Genomic DNA, 21,537 nt, shown 5'->3' with positions numbered 1-21,537 from the left:
AAGGGATTAGTCTCGAGAATTTACAAACAGCTCATGAGGCAAACATCAGAACAACCCAGTCAACAAATAGGCAGAAGACCTAAATAGACATTTTTCCAAAGAAGACATAGATGGCCAAGAGACAGATGAGAAGATGTTTGCAAATAAAACTACAATGAGGTATCACCTCACATCAGCCAGAATGGCTATCATCAAAAACTCCACAAACAACAAATGCTGGAGAAGGTATGGAGAGAAGGGAACCCTGCCCCTACACTGTTTGTGGGAATGTAAATTGGTACCACTGCTATGGAGAACAGTACAGAGGTTCCTTAAAAGACTGAAAATAAAGCTACCATATGACCATGCAATCCCACTCCTGGGCGTATATCCAGGGAAAAACATGATCCGAAAGAATCCATGCACCTCAGTGCTCATTGCAGCCCTGTTTACAATAGCCAAGACATGGAAGCACCCTAAATGTCCATTGACAGAGGAGTGGATAAAGAAGATTTAGTACATATATACAATGTAATGCTACTCAGTCATTAAAAAGAATGAAATAATGCCATTTGCAGCCACATGGGTGGACCTAGAGATGATCATACTGAGTGAAGTAAGTCAGGGAAGGAGAAATATTGTATGACATCCCTTATATGTGTATCTAAAATTATATAAATGAATGTACTTACAAAATGAACAAAGACTCTCCAACTTAGAGAATGAACTTTTGGTTGCCAGAGGGAAGGATGAGGGAAAGGGATAGTTAGAGAGTTTGGCATGGACTTGTACACACTGCTTTGTTTAAAGTGGAAACCAGCAAGGACCTACTGTATAGCACACAGAACTCTGCTCACCGTTATGTAGCAGCCTGGACGGGAGGGGAGTTTGAGGGAGAATGGATGCATGTACACCTGTGGCTGAGTCCCTGTGCTGTTGACCTGAAACTGTTACAACACTGTTCATCAGCTATATCCTGACAGAAAATACAAAGTTCAAAGTTCTCACAACTCTGAAGCAATTAACAAAATAAGGACAGTGTAATAATTTTATTCATAAAGCTCAATATAGTATTTTAAGGGAATGTCATTTGTTTCTGGTGTTAAAACATCCCTTCTCGTATGGAATGAGCATGAGACGTAAGAGTTGTAAGTTTAAAATAGGTATTAGCAAGATAAAAAGTTGATAGCCTGTGTCAGTCTCCTGATATTTTGTTCATGGATCTAAAAGCCTGAACAAAGATGAGCAGACAAGGGTAAAAATGGCTTTTACGGGTTTGACTTGGAGGGAAAAATGTGCTGGGGAACTGAGATGATCATTTTTGTAATGATTTTCATAATATGCACTGCTTTGTTCTTCATAAACCAAGGAGCAGAGTTAAATAAGGACTGTTTTTCAGAAATGTTTGGAGATTACAAACCCAAGTTCACCTGAATGTGCTGCCACATGTACTTCATGTACTATAGCAGCTTAAAAAATGTTTTCATTTTTTTTTCTCAGTAATATTTACTCTTTATAAAAAGTTAACATGGAAGTGAAAGTCTCCTCTAATTTCATCCCAGCAGAAATTGTTTGCTCTATCTCCATGTGGTTTTTAATGTAGAAATAATTTTAGCATAATTTTGCCTAAGTTTTCTGAACCTTTGGTTACCCTCATTTGAATTTTTTATTTGTTTTAGCAATCGTGTTTTTGTTTGTTTTTCCTGAGAAGATTGTCTTATTTTCTCCATTTCATTCTAGTAGTCTGCCCTTGTTTTATAGAGGAAATACATCATGGAAATTTCCTGTGATTGAAATGTTTTAAAAGTTGCTGTTTCCTTCCTAATCTCTGTTTTCTCTGGGAACATCGTTTTCTTTTTTCCTTCTATATGCTGATGTTGCTGTGAGATTTCTCTATATGGCTGGCGATTCTTTGAAGCGTTGTTGTTCAATCCCGACTCTGTATCCCCATGAACTGCAGCATGTCCTTCACTCTCTCTCTGAGTTTGCTCAAACTCATGTCCACTGAGTCAGGAATGTCATCCAGCCATCTCGTCCTCTGTCGCCTCCTTCTCCTCTTGCCCTCAATCTTTCCCAGCATCAGAGTCTTTTCCAGTGAGTCAGCTCTTTGCATCAGGTAGTCAAAATATTGGAGCTTCAGCTTCAGCACCAGTCTTTCCAATGAATATTCAAGGTTGATTTCCTTTAGGATTGATTAGTTTGATCTCCTTGCTGTCCACGGGACTCTCAAGAGTCTTCTCCAGCACCACAGGTCGAAAGCATCAGTTCTTTAGCACTCTGTCTTCTTTATGGTCCAACTCTCACATCCATACATGACTACTACTAGAAACAAGTCATAACTTTGACTATATGGGTCTTTGTCGGCAAAGTGACATCTCTGCTTTTTAATACACTGTCTAGATTTGTCATAGCTATTCTTCCAAGGAACATAGTCATATTTAAGAGTGAGGCAGTAGAAAAGCTGGGTGTAAGGCTATGCATCTGTGACTGAGGTTTTAACAGTCAAGATTTACTTAAAGCGTTCTTTATGAGGTTCCATTTTTTGCCAGAATATGGAGAATTCTGTTCTTGGGCACCAATTCTTGCACTAGTCGCCTTGGTTTCTCCCTAGACATACTGGACAGTATTGGGGGAAGATTTTCAGTCGCTACTCTTGTTTTCAAATCAGTATCTTAGTCTTAGTTACTGCCCTATTGAAAATGTCTGTATCCTGAGCCTTGATGAGGGCTTCCCTGGTGGCTCAGGCAGTAGAGAATCCACCTGCAATGTGGGAGACCTGGGTTGGGAAGAACCCCTAGAGAAGTGCATGGCAACCCACTCTTCTTGCCTGCAGAATCCCCGTGGACAGAGGAGTGTGGTGGGCTGCAGTCCATGGGGTTGCAAAGAGTCAAACACAGCTGAGCGACTAAGCACAGCACAACAAACTGCTAATCATCCCATGCTGTTTTCTTTGTGATTGTGAGTTTATGCTTTTTGTTTCATATTATTTAATGGGCGGGGGGTGTCTCAGGAAGGAGAGGATATATATGCATAAATATGTATGCATATGCACCATTATGAGTCACTATCTCCCTCTAATATTTTAGGTACATATTTACACCTAATTTCCGTATCAACATCAAGTTGAAGTTATCTGTCATCTGTCACGTCTCCCTGCTAACAGTGTAGGCCATTTAATTTGTTTTTCCTTCCTTCTTCCTTTTCCCACATTTTGTTGAAATTGTTGGAATTTTAAGTGAATGTAGTTACCATTCCTTTGCTCTTTTAAGTGGATTTTTTTCCTTTACAGTTCTGTTGAACTTTATAACCTCAAAACCAGCAATTAGTTTTAATACACTTTTTACTATTTTGATTATCACTAATTCTTGTGGTATCTAGTATCTAAGTATATGTCTTATCTAGAAAGCTCTTCCCTTCTTGAGTTCTCTATTCTAACATAAAATTTTACTTGTTTGTTTGGAGAATTCCATAGATTTTATGCAGGAAGGGGTACATGAATCACATAATTTCTGAGTCACTGATGGCTGAAAATGCCTTTGCTCTTGTGATAATGTGGCTGGCTATGGAGTTCTAGGGCTACAATCTCATAGTTAAACCAGGTGAAATCTGAGGGGTGTCTGATTCTGGTTACGGCTGCAGCCATACTTATCTCTCTTGGCCGCAATTTAAACATCTCACTGAATGTATGAGTCAATTTGTCTCTCACATTGATTTGTTTTATGTCAGGTGTCATTTATTCTGATGGCTGAGCTGGGTTAGCCTCTTCCAAGTTGCTGATTTTGCCCTATGACTCTGTTGTTGTCATCAGTTTACACGTTCTTCCCATCCTTTCACAGTTCAGCAGGGCAACTGCTGTTCCTTTCCATACGATGTGTAGGTGCCCAAGCCATGTGTTCATTGGGCAGTAATATTTGTCATTCTAGAGCAAGTCTTCAGGTTTGCAGGGATTCCTTGGAATCGTAGGTGTCCCGCTGGGATGTCTGCTGGGTCTAGGGGTATCCTGGTGCCTTGTGTCCAGGGTCCGGGGATGTTGCTGCAGTACTTCATGTCCTATAGCGAGGGCTAGTGGCCTGCAGAAGAGGGTGCTGATGGTCAGGCCTGATGGCAGGACACACCGCTCTGCCTCTTCCCTGAAGGGGTGTTCTGCAGCAGCTCTGGGTACAGACTGATGCACAGTCACCCCAACCAGCGGCACCCCTGAGGCTCTGGGTCCCAGCTGCGTTACCTACCATGTGCCTCACTTCATCCTGGATCACCGGCTGGTTATTCTCTTGACTCTTGGACAGAAGGGCCGATTACACTTTTCTATTTTTCAGAAAAATTATCTTTAGAGTAATAACTTTTCGATGGTACTATTCACTTTTTTCAATTTTTATTATAAAATATGTCAGTGCCAAAGAATATATATGTGTGTGTGTATGTCTGTATAATACATGTAGTTTGAAAATCAGTAATAAAACAAATGGCCATGTACCTACCACCTTACTTAAGCAATAACTCCTTTTCTGAAAAAGCTATTTTGTGGTTCTGAATAAATTCTCCCTCTTTCTTTCCTGAGGCTGTGGGTCAGAGGTGGATGGTATGTGTGGCCTTAGTGAGGCTAAAGCAGCTTTCTAGTACTTCTTTCTGAAAAAAGAGAGAAAAATACAAATAGAGTGTGTAAAGAGTACCCTGAGCTATTTGCTATCAAGAAGTCCTGATGACTACACTTAGTGGTTGGTGTGGCTGTGTAAGTCACTGTTGGTTTCTCCTGGTGCTCTCTGACGCCTTGCTCACCTATAGGGCACTTTTGTGCAAATAAGAAAAGCCCCTCTTGCTATTTGCCAGTTATTATCTGTAGTACCTGGGATGCACAGACATCTGTCAACAACTATGAATGTGACTAGTGAGTGGCTCCTGGAGCTTACGGGCCACACAGCCTTAACTCACGGTAGACCTGGAGGTGACCACAGGGCTCTCTGGTGGGCTGCATCAAATGTACAATGAATGTGTGCTATGTTTCAGGCACCCTTTAAATGCTTGGGATTCAGTCCTAAGAGGGACAGACAAAACCCCTGCTTTCATGGATCTCCCATTACTGGACTTGGGAGAAAGGTGGTTTTAGGGTACATAAGCTGAGACTCAGCTAAGCTGGGTCAGGTGCTATGATGACTAGCAGAAATAGACCTAGGATTTACTCTAGCATGTTGTCAATGCCAGGTAAACTCTGAGAGGCCATATTGTACCACGCGGATGAGTTCAGAGCTCAAGTAGGATTCTGAATGCAGGGTGACCATAGGCCTAGACAGTCCTGGGTAAAGTGTCTTGTCAATGTGATTATTGATTTCACCTTTTTACCCTCTTAAAAATATCTTAGTCTTGGACAGTAAATTATATGATCATGTTTATTAGTCAACTTTTTGCCATAGGGACAAACACATTCAAAATCTCGGTGACTTAAATAAAATATCAACTGTTTAAGTTTTGCTCATGGATCTATGGATCGTTTTGCTTTCCTGCCCAGTCTGTGCATCAGGTTTAAATTTGCTCTTCATTCTGGACTCTGGCCTGCACCTCAAGTCTTCCATTGTGGCCCCTAGGCTGAAATATCAGCCGCCTTCTTCTCAGGGCAGAAGGTGGGAGCCCAACAGTCCTCTGCTCCAAGGTGGCATGGGCCATATCTACACATACTTTATTGACCAAAGTAAGTCATGTGGCCAAGACCAACGTCAAGGGTTTGAGATTTATGCTCCATCGTTGGAGGGGGCACTATGGAAGAGGGGATATTTGGTAAATGATAATATATAATTATCACATCACACTTGTAACCTTAACTGCCTTCCAGTGTGTCCAGCCTCTGCCATCCTCCTAGTGGTGTGTGTGTCAGGTTGGTGCTAAAGTGATTAACATGATGCAGAGAAGGGGGTTTGCCTCTGTTTGGATTACAGAATGTATTAAGGGGTTTCACTGTGTTGTACAGATTGTTTTATTTTTAGATTTCATTGGAGCGGGTAGAGGTTGATCTTTGCTGTGGCAGCCTGATTCACTGGGAAGGGTTTCCTCCTTTCCAGCACTCCCAGTACTACCACCTATCATAGAAGTTTTCACCACCAAATTTTCCATCCTGCTGTGTGAGCTATCAGAACCAAGTAGAGCCTGTGACCAAACCATGTTCTCTCCCCCCTCACGTTGGGGCGCCATGGTTTGCGATTTCTAGTGTCCTTTGCTTAGCCCGCCTTGACTCTTCCCTGTCCCCCATCCCTGCCTTTGTTGCTCTGCACCTGAGATTTTTAAGTTCTGTGTTTCCCTCAGCATTTCTTCATTGTTGTTTTTTGTTGTTCAGTCGTTCAGTCGTGCCTGACTCTTTGCAACCCTGTGACTTCAGCATGCCAGGCTTCCCTGTCCTTCACTGGCTTGTGTTAAATGTTCAGCCCTGATTGGTTTTTCGTTTAAAACAATCCCAGAAATGCCTCAGTATTAGATAGAAAGTACTTGTCCTTGTTTTCCATAGTTATATAGTTTGCTTATCCTGTTTCAGTGATATTTGAAGAGAAATGGGATAAGCAAAGATTTTGAGCTCAATTACCAATGTTGAAACTGGAGCCCCTGTGTTTCCAAACAGAGATATGATGTTGTTTCTCCACAAGAGCAAAGATTGATTGGGAGGCATGGAGGAGACACATCAGATCCATCACCAGCCCTGGCAGCTGGCTTTCTGTCAAGGGCAATTTTTCATGAAGAAATTGTCTTATCGTTTCATAAGAATGATCAAGTACCTTAAGAATCATGTTGAAAAGTGCACAGACAGCAGGTGGTCAGCTTGATTCCTTAGGGAAGTGACTTGCAGGATGGGTTCACATGCATGCCTCAGCTGTCTCATGTCATGGGTTGTTGGTGTGCTGTGAATCGTTGACATTGTGACTGTTAGTAACTGATTCCTAATTTTCCCCTTTACTAGAATAGGAGTCTGTGAAGGTTAGAGTGTGTCTGTCATGTTCTCCATTGTGTCTCCAGAGCCTGGCACAATCCCTGGCATGTAATGGACATCTAGAAAGCTTTGGCTGAAGCAGTGCAAATATTAATGATGGACAGTAAAGGCAGAACCTGGGACGAATCCTTGGGGCCTCAGACTGTAATGGAGCCCAGTAAGGGCAGGTAGGGATGTCCATTAAGGAAGGAGTTTATAGCACCACAGTGCCAGGAATGAGTTCAGATTGATGTGTCAGCCTCTCCCTGGCTCTACTGTAGGGTGGGGTGGAAGCCTGGAGAGGGATGGGCTTTGTTCCGAGCGTTGGGTGCACACCAACTCTAGACACTACACTGCCATGGACCCTGGCTGAGACCGTGGGGCCATGCTCCGTGTAGCAGATGTTGTTGTTGCCCCACACAACCCCTCTCCCTTGGCACTTGAGCATCTGCCTCCTGACCTCCTAGGCCAGCCCTGCATTGTTTGAAATGTGGAAATTTTCTGGCCACAGAAACTTACTTTGCCACCCACATAGCAGATGCCCCTTGAGAGCTGCCCTCAAATCAATAACTGAAGGGGATTGATGCTATAAGAAACCCAGGCCCCTGGGGTGTGGACCCTCTGCAGCAGTTTAATCTCTATTCCTCCACTGTGGTAGCTGGCTTGACAAAGCCCCCTCCCCCTACTGGCTGCTTTCTTACCCCCCTGAATTACTTCCCTCTTCTAACTGGGTCACTTCCCTACTCCCCTACCTATGTTTTCTTCACCCTCTAAATAAACCTCTTGCCCTTGACCACTTGTCTCAGCTCTGCTACTGGGGAAACCCAAACTGTGACTGTTCTCCACCGGTCCTGGGCACCTGACCACCAGGTGGTGGGTATGCTTGAGGCTTCAGAGGCCTTGAGCTGCAAAATGTTTAGACCTTTAAAAGCTCATATCAAAAAGAGAGGGAAAAGCACTCTAATTTTCTCTTGTTTTAAAAAAGATGTTACTTAAATGACTCCCAAATTATACTGCTCTCTGAGATGACAGAGGAATTTTTAATGATAGTTGAAACCACTCTACTCCCAGAATATCAATGATTTTTATTGCTGAGGCGACAGGGTCTCAGTTGCCTTGCAGGGCATTCCTGGTCCCCTGAATACACCCTGTCTCTTGCTATCGCAGGCTGTTTGTTTCTAAACGTGCCTGCATGTTACATCCTCTGTGCTTGTGTCTGAATCCTCATTGTCCCTGCCTCAGAATCAGCAGGGACATTCAGTATACATCCCAGGTGATATGGCAGCATCCCAGGCCTGGCCTTCTGCCGTCACTCCTGAGGGATGCATGAATGAGAGGGTCATTCTGACCACACCGTGCAGTAGGTGGGCACGGGAGGAGCAATCCCACTGACCTTTGATCTTTGCTTCTTTGCAGATATCTCAGTGAGCCTGCTGACCCTTGTAGTCACTGCCTGTGGCCTCGCTCTCTTTGGTGTGTCTCTCTTCGTGTCTTGGAAACTCTGCTGGGTTCCGTGGCGAGAACGAGGCCTGTTCTCTAGTAGCAAAGACAACAACCAGGAGCCTCTTAACTACACGGACACAGAGACCAATGAGCAGGAGAACAGTGAGGGCTTCCTAGACCCTCCCACCCCTTGTCCAGACTCCTCCATGAAGATCAGTCACACCTCCCCAGACATTCCCCTCTCAACCCAGACGGGGGACCAGGACAGCTGTGCCCATGGCATCCGCGTGCAACGCCAAGTCACAGAGCCAACTTCATCAGCTCGGTCAGTACTGCCCCCTTCCTTTCTGGATGCAAGGCAAACGCTGCCCCGCTTCCTTCTCTTGACAGCAATGGCATTGATTTAGCCAAGGAGCCTGTAACCTTTCACATGTCCCTTTGGTATCAGAGACACGAATGTGGGAAAACTTGTTGCTTCCTATACTCCAGTCAGGTTCCTGAGCACTGCTTAATCTCTCCTTAATTCATAATAACAGTAGTTAACATTGCTAAGACTTTCCATATCAAAGACTGTCCAAGAACTTTATGTGTATTATTTTATCATTGCTCACAACTTTCTGTGAAACAGATCCTATTATCATTTTCATCTCACAGAAGAAGAAACTTAAGGAAATTAAGAAACGAAGTCATAAATTGGTAAGCACCCAGGTCAGGGTGTGAACCCCTGTTCACATACCACCAGAGCCCAAGTTTTTAGCCTCTCTTCTATGCTGCTCTTGTAGTGCTATGAAATTGATTCCCTGCGCCTCTAGCCTAGCCCAGCTGCCACACACAGGGTCTCCATAGAGTCCCACACGGTGGCTGGAGGTCTTTGTCCATCTCCAGGCTTTTCAAGAACTACAGAGAACCTAGGCCTAGTGTCACTGTCTTTCCATGGGCTGGATCTTTGCGCTTTTGCACTGTAGAGAAATAATACAGTGCAGTGACAAAAAGCAAGGGCTCTTCGGGCCAGTGAACTAGCTTTACCTGCAGGTGTGATATTGGACAGATTATTTAACCTTCATCTGTTTCTGTTTCTCTTGTGTAAGAGGAACAGAGATAGGTGGTTTTGAGAATGAGATGCTGACATGCACGTCACATGCCTTGCACAGGCCTGCACCTAGTGGCTGCTCCACACCATGAGCTGCTGTTTTGTTTTTGGTGATGCTGTCATTATCATCATCACTGAGACCTGCCTCTTCCAGGACTCTGATGCATAAAGATAGCTTTGAGGCTAAACACCAATTCTGCACTGTATATAAAAATTCACTCTCAATAAGGCTTCAAGAAAAGAGACTAAGAAAGCAACTTTCTTTAAAATGAAAATATTTGCTTGAGTGATAGCTGGAGGACTAGCATGTGCTGTTATTTGAAAAGTACAAGCACAGTTTGCAGTTATTTTTAAAAAAATCTTTTTTATTTGTCCTCTAGAAGATTTTACCCTTTTTATGTTAATCAAGTTTATCCTAGAGGCTCTGCTCATTCACATTAAGTGGGATGGAATATGACAGTCTGTAATTTAATTTTTTCCAAAACCTATTTTAGCATCATTTCCAATTCTGAATCAAAGAACTTCATCTAAAATATTCCTCTGTGAAGAAATGGATGGTTGTTTGCCATTTGGTTTAGAAGAAATCTTCAGATTTTATCATTAGGGCTTCTCTTCAGATTTAAGACTTAAATATAACTAGAGCTCTGTCTGATGCTGCCGTGGAGTTTGTGCATTGGTGCAGACTCATAATAAAATCCTCTCAGTGCTTCAGTAAGTAGGGCCTTCAGATGGAGTCTCCACTGAAATCGTCTCCTGTTGGGTTTTACTCTGCATGTTAATTTTTCTGATCTGGGTTCCATCAATATGGTGTAATAGTACTGTGTTTTTATTAGATGAAAGGTCCGAGGACTCTGCCATAATTCTAGAGAATTGATTGCAATCATATCACTATAATTATTAGTGTTTATTCTAGAAAATACATACGTAACCTGCATATCAAAGAATAGATTTTATTTAAAACTAAAAACTGTAGATATCTTCACGACTGACCTATAGAAACTGGGTAGAAGGAAAACAAAAATAAAGAGAAAGGGAAGGAATTATCCATGCATTTACATTTTGATGTATTTTAGTTTTGAAGTCATGCAATTAAATTCTCTCTTCTGATGTCTAAAGTTGTTTAGTAATATTTGAGTCCCATATGACAACTAAACTCTTTCCAGCTGTATTTGACCTAATACTGATAATTTGCATCATTTTGCATTTCAAACATTCTTATCTAAATTACTGCTGACCTGATTCTATGGGTTATTTCTGGAAATACGTATCTTTGACTCATGGTCTTACCATAATGAGAAGGATATGGTCTTATAATTCTTTAGAGTTGTGCTATAAACACACACACACAAAGCCTTTTTACTGACAAAGTGGGGGAAATGAATGAAATTTCCTTGATACTCCAGAACACTTTTAACATCCTTTTTTAAGTAGCATTTTTCATACCATATTTGTGGCGGGTGGGGAAGTTACTCTTGCTGAGATGGCTCTAAACAATCTGCATTGCTAGTTATTATTTCTACTCCCTTCTTTCTCATTATGATCTTTATTTTCTCACTGCTGTCTCTTTCATACTGCTTCCCTCCTGCAGCTGTTACCGTTTGTCCCAAAGTTCCCTGGGCACATGCTCAGCCCAGAACATGCAACACTTGGACTCCCAGTTAAGGCCTCCCCACTTGTCACAGAGATTGGCACAGCTTCTGCCATGACATTTGCTTTGGAAATCCTACTGTCACCTGGCCCCTTCAGCTTAGATATGTATGGCTCCCACCACTGCCTTTGGGAACATCCTAACGATGAGTTTTGCTGTATCTTCTAAGAATATTTCTGGTCAGGATGACTTTCTGTTGTTCTTCCAAGATCAGGCATGTTTGCCTTCTGTTTCTGATTAGCTCAGTTACTGTTAGACCCTCCAAAATTCCTGCTAATTCCTTTCAATTTGGATGAAATCCCTTTTGTATAATGACCTAATATCCTGGGAATGTGGTGTGTTTTTTTTTTTTAGAACTTTTCAGTACCAGAACATTTTAAAGGTCTCTACTCCAAATATATGAAAATCCCTGAGTCCTCAAAATAGAAGGATCCTTGAAAAACCATCTAACCCATTTCCTGATTCATGACCCAACATGAAAGTCCAATCTGTTTTAAGTCTTCTCAATTTCTTTTATAACACTTTGGTTTTATAAAAATTTCAAGTTACACACCACAAGCTGCTTATCAGGTCTGTTAAGGCCCTGTGTCGTACCACCATAGTCTCTTGCTACCAGCTATAGGCCTCACCTCCAGCCAGGGCCACCACGTGGCACAACCCCAGAGGATGCCACTAGCCTGGACTCAGTTAAGAGACCCTACCCGAAAAAGCTCATCGCATTCCATCTCCATCTACGCTAGCTTTGCTCTTGCTTTCTTCAGTATACCTGCCATTTCCTGCCCTGGGACCTTCATAAATGCTATTCCATCAGCCTGGAATGCTTCTCTCCATGTCAGGCTCCTTTGCAGCCTTAATGTTCCATCTTAGATGTCACCTCCTCAGAAAAGTTTCCTTGAATGAATGAAAGTTGCTCAGTCATGTCCAACTCTTTGCAACTCCATGGTCTGCCCATGAAATTTGCCAGGCAAGAATACTGGAGTGGGTTGTCATTCCCCTCTTCAGGGGATCTTCCTCACCCAGGGATCAAAGCCAAGTCTTCTGCATTGCAGGCAGATTCTTTACCATCTGAGCTACGGGGAGTTCCCTGACCACCTGTCTGAAGTACGTAGTCTTTCCTCCACTCCTTCCCACTCCTTATTCTTCTGCAAGTTGCCTTACTTTCACTTCCTCACAGGATTAAAATCTATTTCTGACTATACAATTGTTTGTTTATTAGCTATATCCCACTCTAGATTTTGAATTCTGTGAGTTCAAAGACCAGATCTGCTTTGCATCTCCCTGTGTAGGTCAGGAAGCAACAATTAGAACTGGACATGGAACAACAGACTGGCTCCAAATCAGGAAAGGAGTGCATCAAGGCTGTACATTGTCACCCTGCTTATTATTTAACTTATATGCAGAGTACATCATGAGTAATGCTGGGCTGGAGGAAGCACAAGCTGGACTCAAGATTGCCAGGAGAAATATCAATAACCGTGGATATGCAGATGACAGAAAACGAAGAACTAAAGAACCTCTTGATGAAAGTGAAAAAGGAGAGTGAAAAAGTTGGTTTAAAACTCAACATTCAGAAAACTAAAATCATGGCATCTGGTCCCATCACTTCATGGCAAATAGATGGGAAACAATGGAAACAATGACAGACTTTATTTTTGGGGGGCTCCAAAATCACTGCAGATGGTGACTGCAGCCATGAAATTAAAAGACACTTGATCCTTGGAAAAAAAGTTATGACCCACCGAGACAGCATATTAAAAAGCAGACATTACTTCGTCAACTAAAGTCTGTCTAGTCAAAGCTGTGGTTTTTCCAGTAGTCACATATGGGTGTGAGCTGGACTATAAAGAAGGCTGAGCACCGAAGAATTCATGCTTTTGAACTATGGTGTTGGAGAAGACTCTTGAGAGTCCCTTGGACAGCAGGGAGGTCCAACCAGTCCATCCTAAAGGAGATCAGTCTTGGGTGTTCTTTGGAAGGACTGATGCTGAAGTTGAAACTCCAATACTTTGGCCACCTGATGCGAAGAACCAACTCATTTGAAAAGACCCTGATGCTGGGAAAGATTTAGTCGGGAAGAGAAGGGGACGACAGGATGAGATCGTTGGTTGGATGGCATCACCGACTCAATGGACATGAGTTTGAGTAAACTCGGGGAGTTGGTGATGGACAGGGAGGCCTGGCGTGCTGCAGTCCATGTCACAAAGAGTTGGCCACGACTGAGCGACTGAACTGATGTATGTAACACCTAGTGCAGCCTCTCACACATAGTGGAATTTTTCATGAATGACTGACAAAATGCATTCATCAGTATCAGGCCATTTTTCTTGTGTTCTGATGACAAAAGTGACAAAGCGCTAAAAGTATAAACTGAGTGGAGCCTGTAATGATATGAAACCAATGGAAGGTGACTTGTCCCAGGTCTCACATTCATTCAGAGCCTTACTTTTGAATTTGTCAAAGAGTAAGTTCAGAGACTTTTGAACTTGCCTCTGGACTAAGTAATCTGTAGAGTCACAGAAATACTCTGGCAGAATTGAAAGAAGACGACAATTTGAGTCCTCTAAATGTCATTACTGGCCACAACTCCAGTAAGTGGTACGTTAGGATTAAATGTTGTAATTACTCCAGGATTAGCACAGGTTTACTAAGCTATATATATATATATTTTTTTTTTATATATGTTAAGAACACTGATTAGATGTAAACATTTCAAACGTTATGTTTTGAATTAGTCTTTTAGTTATGTCTTCAGATTTTAATAAACTGACATCTTCAAAAATAAAAGTTGCCTAGACCTCTCTCAACTTCCATGAGACCCTGAAACGAGATATAAATGTGTGTTTTCTCTGCTGGGATAGTCATCAGGAACTATTATGTCCATGGCATTTATATATTTACTCTAGACACGTGAACACTTCAGAGAAAGTGTTGGTGGACATAGGCTCATTTTAGTAACAGAATAAAATACTTGAAGGTGACACCAAGGTTTCGTGCCTTTTTATCTTGGCTGAGGGTGGGGGGAGCAAGACAGGCTTCATGTATGCCGCAGCATTTGAGCCCACACCTCCACCCACCAAGGCCTGCTACCTGCATCTCCATCATCTCACTCACTCTGTAAGCCTCTGAATCCCATCTCCTCCTGCTGTTGTAGTCAGTTAACTGTGTCTGTTTGTCTACTACTCCCCCTTCTTCTGTGTCCATTTGTGATTCAGAACAACCAGACCCTCCCCTCTGTTTCACAAGGGAAGATTCCAGGAAGGCCAGTTTCCTGTTTCCAAACTGTTGATTTGAACTTTGTAAAGAAACCCATGATGGTTCTGAAGTCACTATTTGCTTCTTTCTTTCCTGTCTTTGGTCCCCAAAGCCTTAAAACACCAGTGTCCCAAACCAGGGAAGGGGTAAGCCAGGTTTCCTCTCTGAGATGTGGTCCCTGAGATGAGGGAGGGTGAAAGAGTATACTCTTGTCTGTGGTTGCATGGGAAACCCAGCGATGGAAGGGAAATTCTGAACTCTGGTTCTTAACACAGAACCTGGAAGGGAAGATGTGGGCATGTGTGAGGGGAAGGCTGCTGGGGCAGAAGAGCTGAAGGTCCCATCGTGCTGAAGAGCTGGGCCCCAAGAGGAAAATTTAATTTCCCCATTGAGGTCTAGAGCATCAGCTGGGAGGCTGAGAAGTGGGAGGCCAGGTCAAGTAGGCAGGCTCTGCTCAAGTACGGTCTCCAAGTACCGTGACAGTTTCCCAAGTCAGAGGCCTTTCTTTATTCCTCTCCCTAACATCCAGTCAGTTCTTATCCCCTCTGCCCTGACTTATGTTAGTGTACAACTCTCTCTTCACCCCCTGGCCAGGCATTTCCTGAAAGGCAGTAACAAGGCTTTGTCTCTCTCTCCCTTCCTCCCTACCTGACCTCTTACTTCGCACATTCAAATTTGTTAAATTGTAGTAATGTCCTCTTTCTTAAGATCCATTGGAGGTGGCTGGCTTTTTGGGTGACTGAGACTTTATCTGGAGACTTAGAGTGGGATCCTGGAACTGGTTGATTCAAATTTGATGGAAGGAGAGGGGGAATCCTTTTGTGTATAGGCATCTACCTACCTCTCCTTACCCTTGGCTCAGCTCAGCACAGGCTCACATACCTTCAGGCCTGAAAGTGTGTTTTTGAGCTTGTTGTGGGAAATCAGCTTTGCAGATTTGGTTGGTCATCTTGGAAATTGGGCATTCTCCAGGGTTAGCCACCAGTCTTCCGGCTCATGTCTGGGTCAGCCAAGTCCAATGGTGATGTCCTCTTCCTTGCCTGTTTCACAACAGGAAAATGGCTTCTGCCCACCTTGAGTGGGGCAAGAGGTGGAAAAAGCTTGCTACACTCCCTCTGCATCCCCAGGCGGAATTCCAGATCCTTACCCTGGGGAGGGGCTCTACTTTACACTGGAGGCCCAGCTCCACTGACTGTTTTGGACCCTTCATCTTGAGGGGAGCTCAGGTCATGACATTCTGTTCTTTATCTTTCCTCTTTTCTGCTTTTGATTTGCTTTTTCCTCCTGCCTCCATTTAAGTAGCCCATGGAAACTGTGGAATATTGATTTTCCAGTTCTTCCACCTCATCTTCTTTGTGTCCCTGAGGGAAGCCTCCCTGCTCTCCTTTCTAGCTGCCGACTTTAGGCAGCAGGGTGATGGGTTACCCTGGTTCTCTGGCTGCTCTGAGCTTTGCTGGTCCATGCCCCCAACTCCAGTCACCACTCACTCTTTCCTGAGGGAAATGGGGAGTGACCACTGTCGTGGCCTGTTACAGTCTTTGCCATCTGCTTTAAGCCACTTCCTTACAGTTGAATTCAACTGGTTTCCCAATAGTATGTGTGATCCTGAATAGGAGGAAAAAGGTTGAGACTGAAACTAGTTGTGTAAAACATTTGGGTAAACAGTAGTATTCGTACCTGTGCTTGATTTTTTAAAAGAATCTTCAGCTCTCTTGGAATTTGGAATGGAGTCCTCCTGTACAGTTGGATTCTGAGATAATGGGCTGTTACTTTGGTCTTTGAAGTACAAATCTCTGCATAATGCCCTCCCTAGCCCATCCCCTCCACCCCGTGGCAATCCATCCTGGTTAGAAGAGCAGAACACGTAGGATTTATTTCTCTCCAGATTTCATGTCTAAGAAAATGTGAGAGTAAAACAGAATATGTTCCATTGCCAAGCAGCCAAGTTCATATATTTTAAATTAAAGTGTACATGACAGGTTTAGTCTTGTAGATGAGAGATAAGACAAAATGCTGCTGTGAGGAGGCCAAAGCCATGACTCAAAAACCTCGCAGTTAAGCTTTTAGGCACAGAGAGTCTGCTCAGGCAACCACCTCAGGAGAAAAGTGGCAGCAGAGTGGCAGGGGTTGCACCGGAGTAGACACAGGACCCGTGTTCCCTCATAGACGTTGGTGCCAAGACGGCACATCTAGTAGGTCTTGAAGATGCACTTTTAGTATTTAAACTGCACCCCTGACTAACTTCTGGAGAAGGCAATGGCACCCCACTCCAGTACTCTTGCCTGGAGAATCCCATGGACAGAGGAGCCTGGTAGACTGCAGTCCATGGGGTCACTAGGAGTCAGACATGACTGAGCGACTTCACTTTCACTTTTCACTTTCATGCATTGGAGAAGGCAATGGCAACCCACTCCAGTGTTCTTGCCTGGAGAATCCCAGGGACGGCGTAGCCTGGTGGGCTGCCGACTATGGGGTCGCACAGAGTCGGACACGACTGAAGCGACTTAGCAGCAGCAGTAGCAGCCTGACTAACTGTATAGCACCCAGGATTGCCCATCATAGGTGGGAACTGACTCCAGACTCAAGCAGGGCTCTTGTTTGAACCCAGCTTGGAGAAAAAAATCACCGGCAGAGGAAACCAAAGCTGGTTCCAGCCACTTATGACCCCTGCATGGGGATTGAGGCTTGCTGCCCACTGGGGGCCTTTCTGCCCAGAAATCCCAGTAGAGCAGGATTAAAACTGTCTAGTCTAGCACTGCAAAGGTTCAGCATCTAGACAGGGATTGATCTGGATGCTAGCACAGAGAGCTTTATCACTGTCCACCCAACTCTCCCCTTCCATCCTCGAAAAATCAAAAGATACAAAGAAAACTTAAGATGGTGAGTGGATTTCTTTGTAAGAAATTAAAATTCCACAAGAGAAACGTTCAGGCCACACAGTTTTTGCACATGTGGGAATGTGCATGGCTGAGTGTAGACTGTTGGCTGTGACAAGTGCAAGTGACAGCTCTGTGATTGTGCTTTTGTCGTACCGTGTGAGTGATTAGTAATCAGGAGGGTATTTTAGGATGAAGAGAAATGTTTAGCATCATAGCATCTGTATCACAAGGGAGAATAATTTCAAATATGTTTCAGGGCCTATTAATCCCATATTTGCACCTTCATTTCATAAAGTAGTCCAAAGAAAGGAAAAGAAGACAAACTCCAGCATTTACTCTGTCTCTCCAACTATTTACTAACGCCTCAGAGACAGTTTGATTATACCCTTTTACCTTCTGGTGGAGAGGAGCTATTTTAATTAAGGTGATTGAGGGACAAAATACAATATAATAGCTATGAACTAAAACGAACAAAATAACCTTAAAGACAGCTTTCTATGTAATGACTACTTCTCTCAGTTTGTGAGGACCCATACATATGGCAAAGAGATTTTCAGGAAAACTTTTAACCCGAACCAGCAAGCTTATAGGGTGAAATATAGATTCTGATAGCAAATATTTAATTTGTAATACCAGTGTCCAACCTTCTCTAACTGAATCCATATATAGATTTATAATAGCTTACCTTTAATTTTTATGTCTCAGTGTTTATTGTAGGAATAAAACCCTCCCTCCTCATCACTTGTCACCCACGTGGTACAATGGAAGTACAGTCATGGAGCTGGCACTTGTATCTTTCAGAGTCAACAGAATCCCCTACCAACAGATGCATCCTGTCACATACATTTCCAGAAGAGCAAAGACTATGTTCTTGTGATGAAATGATTTGATTTATCCCATGAGAATGTGAATCCTCAGTAGGCTAAAAACCAGTGCCAGGAAATTCTATATAATTTAGAAAAATATCCATTCTTTTTAAGATACCACATAGCTAACTATTTCAGTTTCAGGACCATACTATATATTAAGGAGAATAATTTTATTTTCTAAACCAGTTTGTACAAGTCTTTTACCTCCCACCAGATGAATAAGCTTCTCTAATTTCATATTAGACAGTTTAGAAAGTACATTAAACCCTTCAAGGTCACATGTTAGTAAGAGCACTTCCAGATGCCCAGGCCTCCGTTTTGAGCTTCAAGCCTTGGGGAACTGCCTACTCACATTGATAGGCATTTTGAATTTAGATTTAAAAAAAGCCTACAAATCTAAACTTTTAATAGTATGTAGCAGTCTACCTACATCCCAGGCACAGGTTTGTGAAAGACCCAGAGCTAATGAGGTTATAACTTTGTTCTCTCTTGCTCTCCATTCAAGGCACAATTCAATCCGAAGACAACTCAACCTGTCAAACCCAGACTTCAATATCCAACAACTTCAAAAACAGGAACAGTTGACTGGCATTGGTCGAATTAAACCGGAGTTATATAAGCAGAGGTCATTGGATAACGATGACGGGAGAAGGAGTAACAGTAAATCCTGTGGGAAACTGAACTTCATTTTAAAATATGACTGTGACTTAGAGCAGCTCATAGTGAAGATCCACAAAGCTGTCAACTTGCCCGCCAAGGACTTTTCTGGGACTTCAGATCCCTATGTCAAGATATATTTGCTTCCCGATCGGAAGACAAAACACCAGACTAAAGTTCACAGAAAGACCCTGAACCCGGTGTTTGATGAAGTGTTTTTATTTCCAGTTCCCTACAATGACCTTGCAGCCAGGAAGCTTCACTTCTCTGTCTATGACTTTGACAGGTTCTCTCGCCATGACTTAATTGGCCAAGTGGTGGTGGATCACTTCTTAGACTTGGCTGATTTTCCCAGGGAGTGCATCCTTTGGAAAGATATCGAATATGTCACCAACGTAAGTCTAACATTTCTTCATTTTTGTTGAGGGTGGGGAGGGGGGAGCTTTTTGGTCAGCATGCAAACAGATTAGTTACACCTTATTTTATTTGAGGGGTAGAGTACAAAATTTATCTCACTGTACTTAAAGCTATTGCTTCAAATCTCCTTCTTCAGTTTAGTCCCTCAGTCGTGTCCAGTTCTTTGTGACCCCATTGACTGCAGCGTGCCAGACTTCCCTGTCCTTCACCAGCTCCTGGAGCTTGCTCAAAGTCATGTCCATTGAGTCGGTGATGCCATGCAGCCATCCCATCCTCTGTTGTCCCCTTCTTCCTCCTGCCTTCAGTCTTTCCCAGCATCAGGGCCTTTTCTAACGAGTCAGTTCTCATCAGGTGGCCAAAGTATTGGAGTTTCAGCTTCAGCATCAGTCCTTCCAGTGAGTATTCAGGACTGATTTCCTTTATGATTGACTGGATTGATCTCCTTGCAGTCCAAGGGACTCTCAGGAGTCTTTTCCAACACCACAGTTCAAAAGCATCAATTCTTCTGTGCTCAGCTTTCTTTATGGTCCAACTCTCACATACATACACAAATACTGGAAAAACCATAGCTTTGACTAGATGGACCTTTGTTGACAAAGTAATGTCTCTGCTTTTTAATATGCTGTCTAGGTTGGTCATAACTTTTCTTCCAAGGAGCGTCTTTTAATTTCACACCTGCAGTCACCATCTGCAGTGATTTTGGAAGCCAAGAAAATAAAGTCTGTCGCTCTTTCCATTGTTTTCCCATCTATTTGCCGTGAAGGAATGGGGCCAGATGACATGATCTTAGTTTTTTGAATATTGAGTTTTAAGCCAACTTTTTCGCTCTACTCTTTCACTTTCATCAAGAGGCTTTTTAGTTCTTCTTTGCTTTCTGCCATAAGGGTGGTGTCATTTGCATATCTGAGGTTATTGATATTTTCTCCCGGCAGTCTTGATTCTAGCTTGTGCTTTTTTCAGCCCAGTATTTCTCATGATATCCTCTGCGTATAAGTTAAATAAGCAGGGTGACAATACACAGCCTTGGCATACTCCTTTTCCAATTTTGAACCAGGCCATTGTTCATGTCTAGTTCTAACTGCTGCTTCCTGACCTGCATGCAGGTTTCTCAGGAGACAGGTATGGTGGTGTGGTATTCCCATCTCTTTAAGAATTTTCCACAGATTGTTGTGATCCACACAGTCCAAGGTTTTAGCCTAGTCAATGAAGCAGAAATAGATATTTTTCTGGAAACCTCCTTGTGCCTTTCCAGAAACAAGCCTTTCACAATTCTCATTTTGTGGTTTCTAAGAATTGCTCATGAAAGCAATATTGAAAAGTAACATTCTCTCTTTTCTACTTCCTGGTTCTAAGCAATTCCCTAATAGACATTAGATATTATCTGCCCTCCTTACCTTATTTTCTTTAGAACTTTCTTAGGTTTGTTTGTGTTAAGTGGATCCTGGCATCCTGTTAGCTGTTACCTGTAGCTGAGGGCACATTGCCTGACTCTCTGAGAGCATTAAGCCCTTGCCATGGTCTCAGGTCAGCTCAGGAACATTTCTCATGATCATCATATCTTCAGCTTTAATCCCAGAAGTGAGAATGATGGAGAAAAGTTGGCACCACATTTTAAAATACAGAATCAAAGTTGCAAGGAGATCTGTCTGAAAAGATCTACAGATATTGGCAAAACTAATCTATACAAGGTCAAATCCTTTTTAGAGCCCAAGAGTGGGCAGAAGTACTGTGTATTGTTGCCTTATATCCATGTTTACATCTAGACATGAGATCACAATGGTGGTATTTTCACTCCGTTTGCATCTGTTTTACTATCCTGAAGAGGGGTACTGACACTCCTGAAATAGAAAGGAAAATTGCGCCGTCTTAGGGGACTCTGATATTTTAAGACCACTCATGTCTTTTCCCTGTGCAAATTTGCTCAGGTAACTTTGTTAGCTCATCTTCTGAGGGGAATATCATTCTCTTTCTCTGCCTTGGCATCCAAGACACCAAGCACCATAATCCTTGTGCTGCTTGGATAATGATCTAGCTAGAGTTTGGAGCCCATTTAGTGAAAGACTCTTACTCCACTCAAGAAGAGAACATACAAAATCTCTGCCCAGTGACCCATCTCAGCCACTTTTGTCAAATGGGGACTCATGTTGCAAGGGACACCTCTTCACGTGCTGTGTGATAGCAGGCTAACTTTGTCCTGCTACTCAAATAGCAAAGTGAAGCATGGAGTTTTGCTGGCCTTTACTATAATGATGAGAAAAGAAAAGAAGGAACTGGAGAAGAAGCAGAGAACATCAGATGATGAAATTAGGGTGACAGGAGATTGGGGAAGGAACACACCTCTTAAAACTTGAAAGGTT

The 21,537-nt window shown here is 42.9% G+C and overlaps 1 protein-coding gene across 1 annotated transcript in view; it reads left to right on the top strand.

Annotated features, from left to right (window-relative positions):
• Positions 1-21,537, top strand: part of SYT9 (synaptotagmin 9) — a 164,117-nt gene that overhangs the window by 59,164 nt on the left and 83,416 nt on the right. Inside the window, exons 2-3 of the mRNA XM_068987989.1 lie at positions 8,342-8,693; positions 18,612-19,158. Coding sequence (XP_068844090.1) covers positions 8,342-8,693; positions 18,612-19,158 — 899 coding nt within the window. The remainder of the gene's footprint in view (positions 1-8,341; positions 8,694-18,611; positions 19,159-21,537) is intronic.

The sequence above is a fragment of the Capricornis sumatraensis genome, chromosome 16 (genome assembly GCF_032405125.1).
Source record: "Capricornis sumatraensis isolate serow.1 chromosome 16, serow.2, whole genome shotgun sequence".
NCBI classification, from domain to species: domain Eukaryota; kingdom Metazoa; phylum Chordata; class Mammalia; order Artiodactyla; family Bovidae; genus Capricornis; species Capricornis sumatraensis.
The sequence above is the reverse complement of the archived record's forward strand: the minus strand, read 5'-3'. Positions and strand labels throughout refer to the sequence as shown.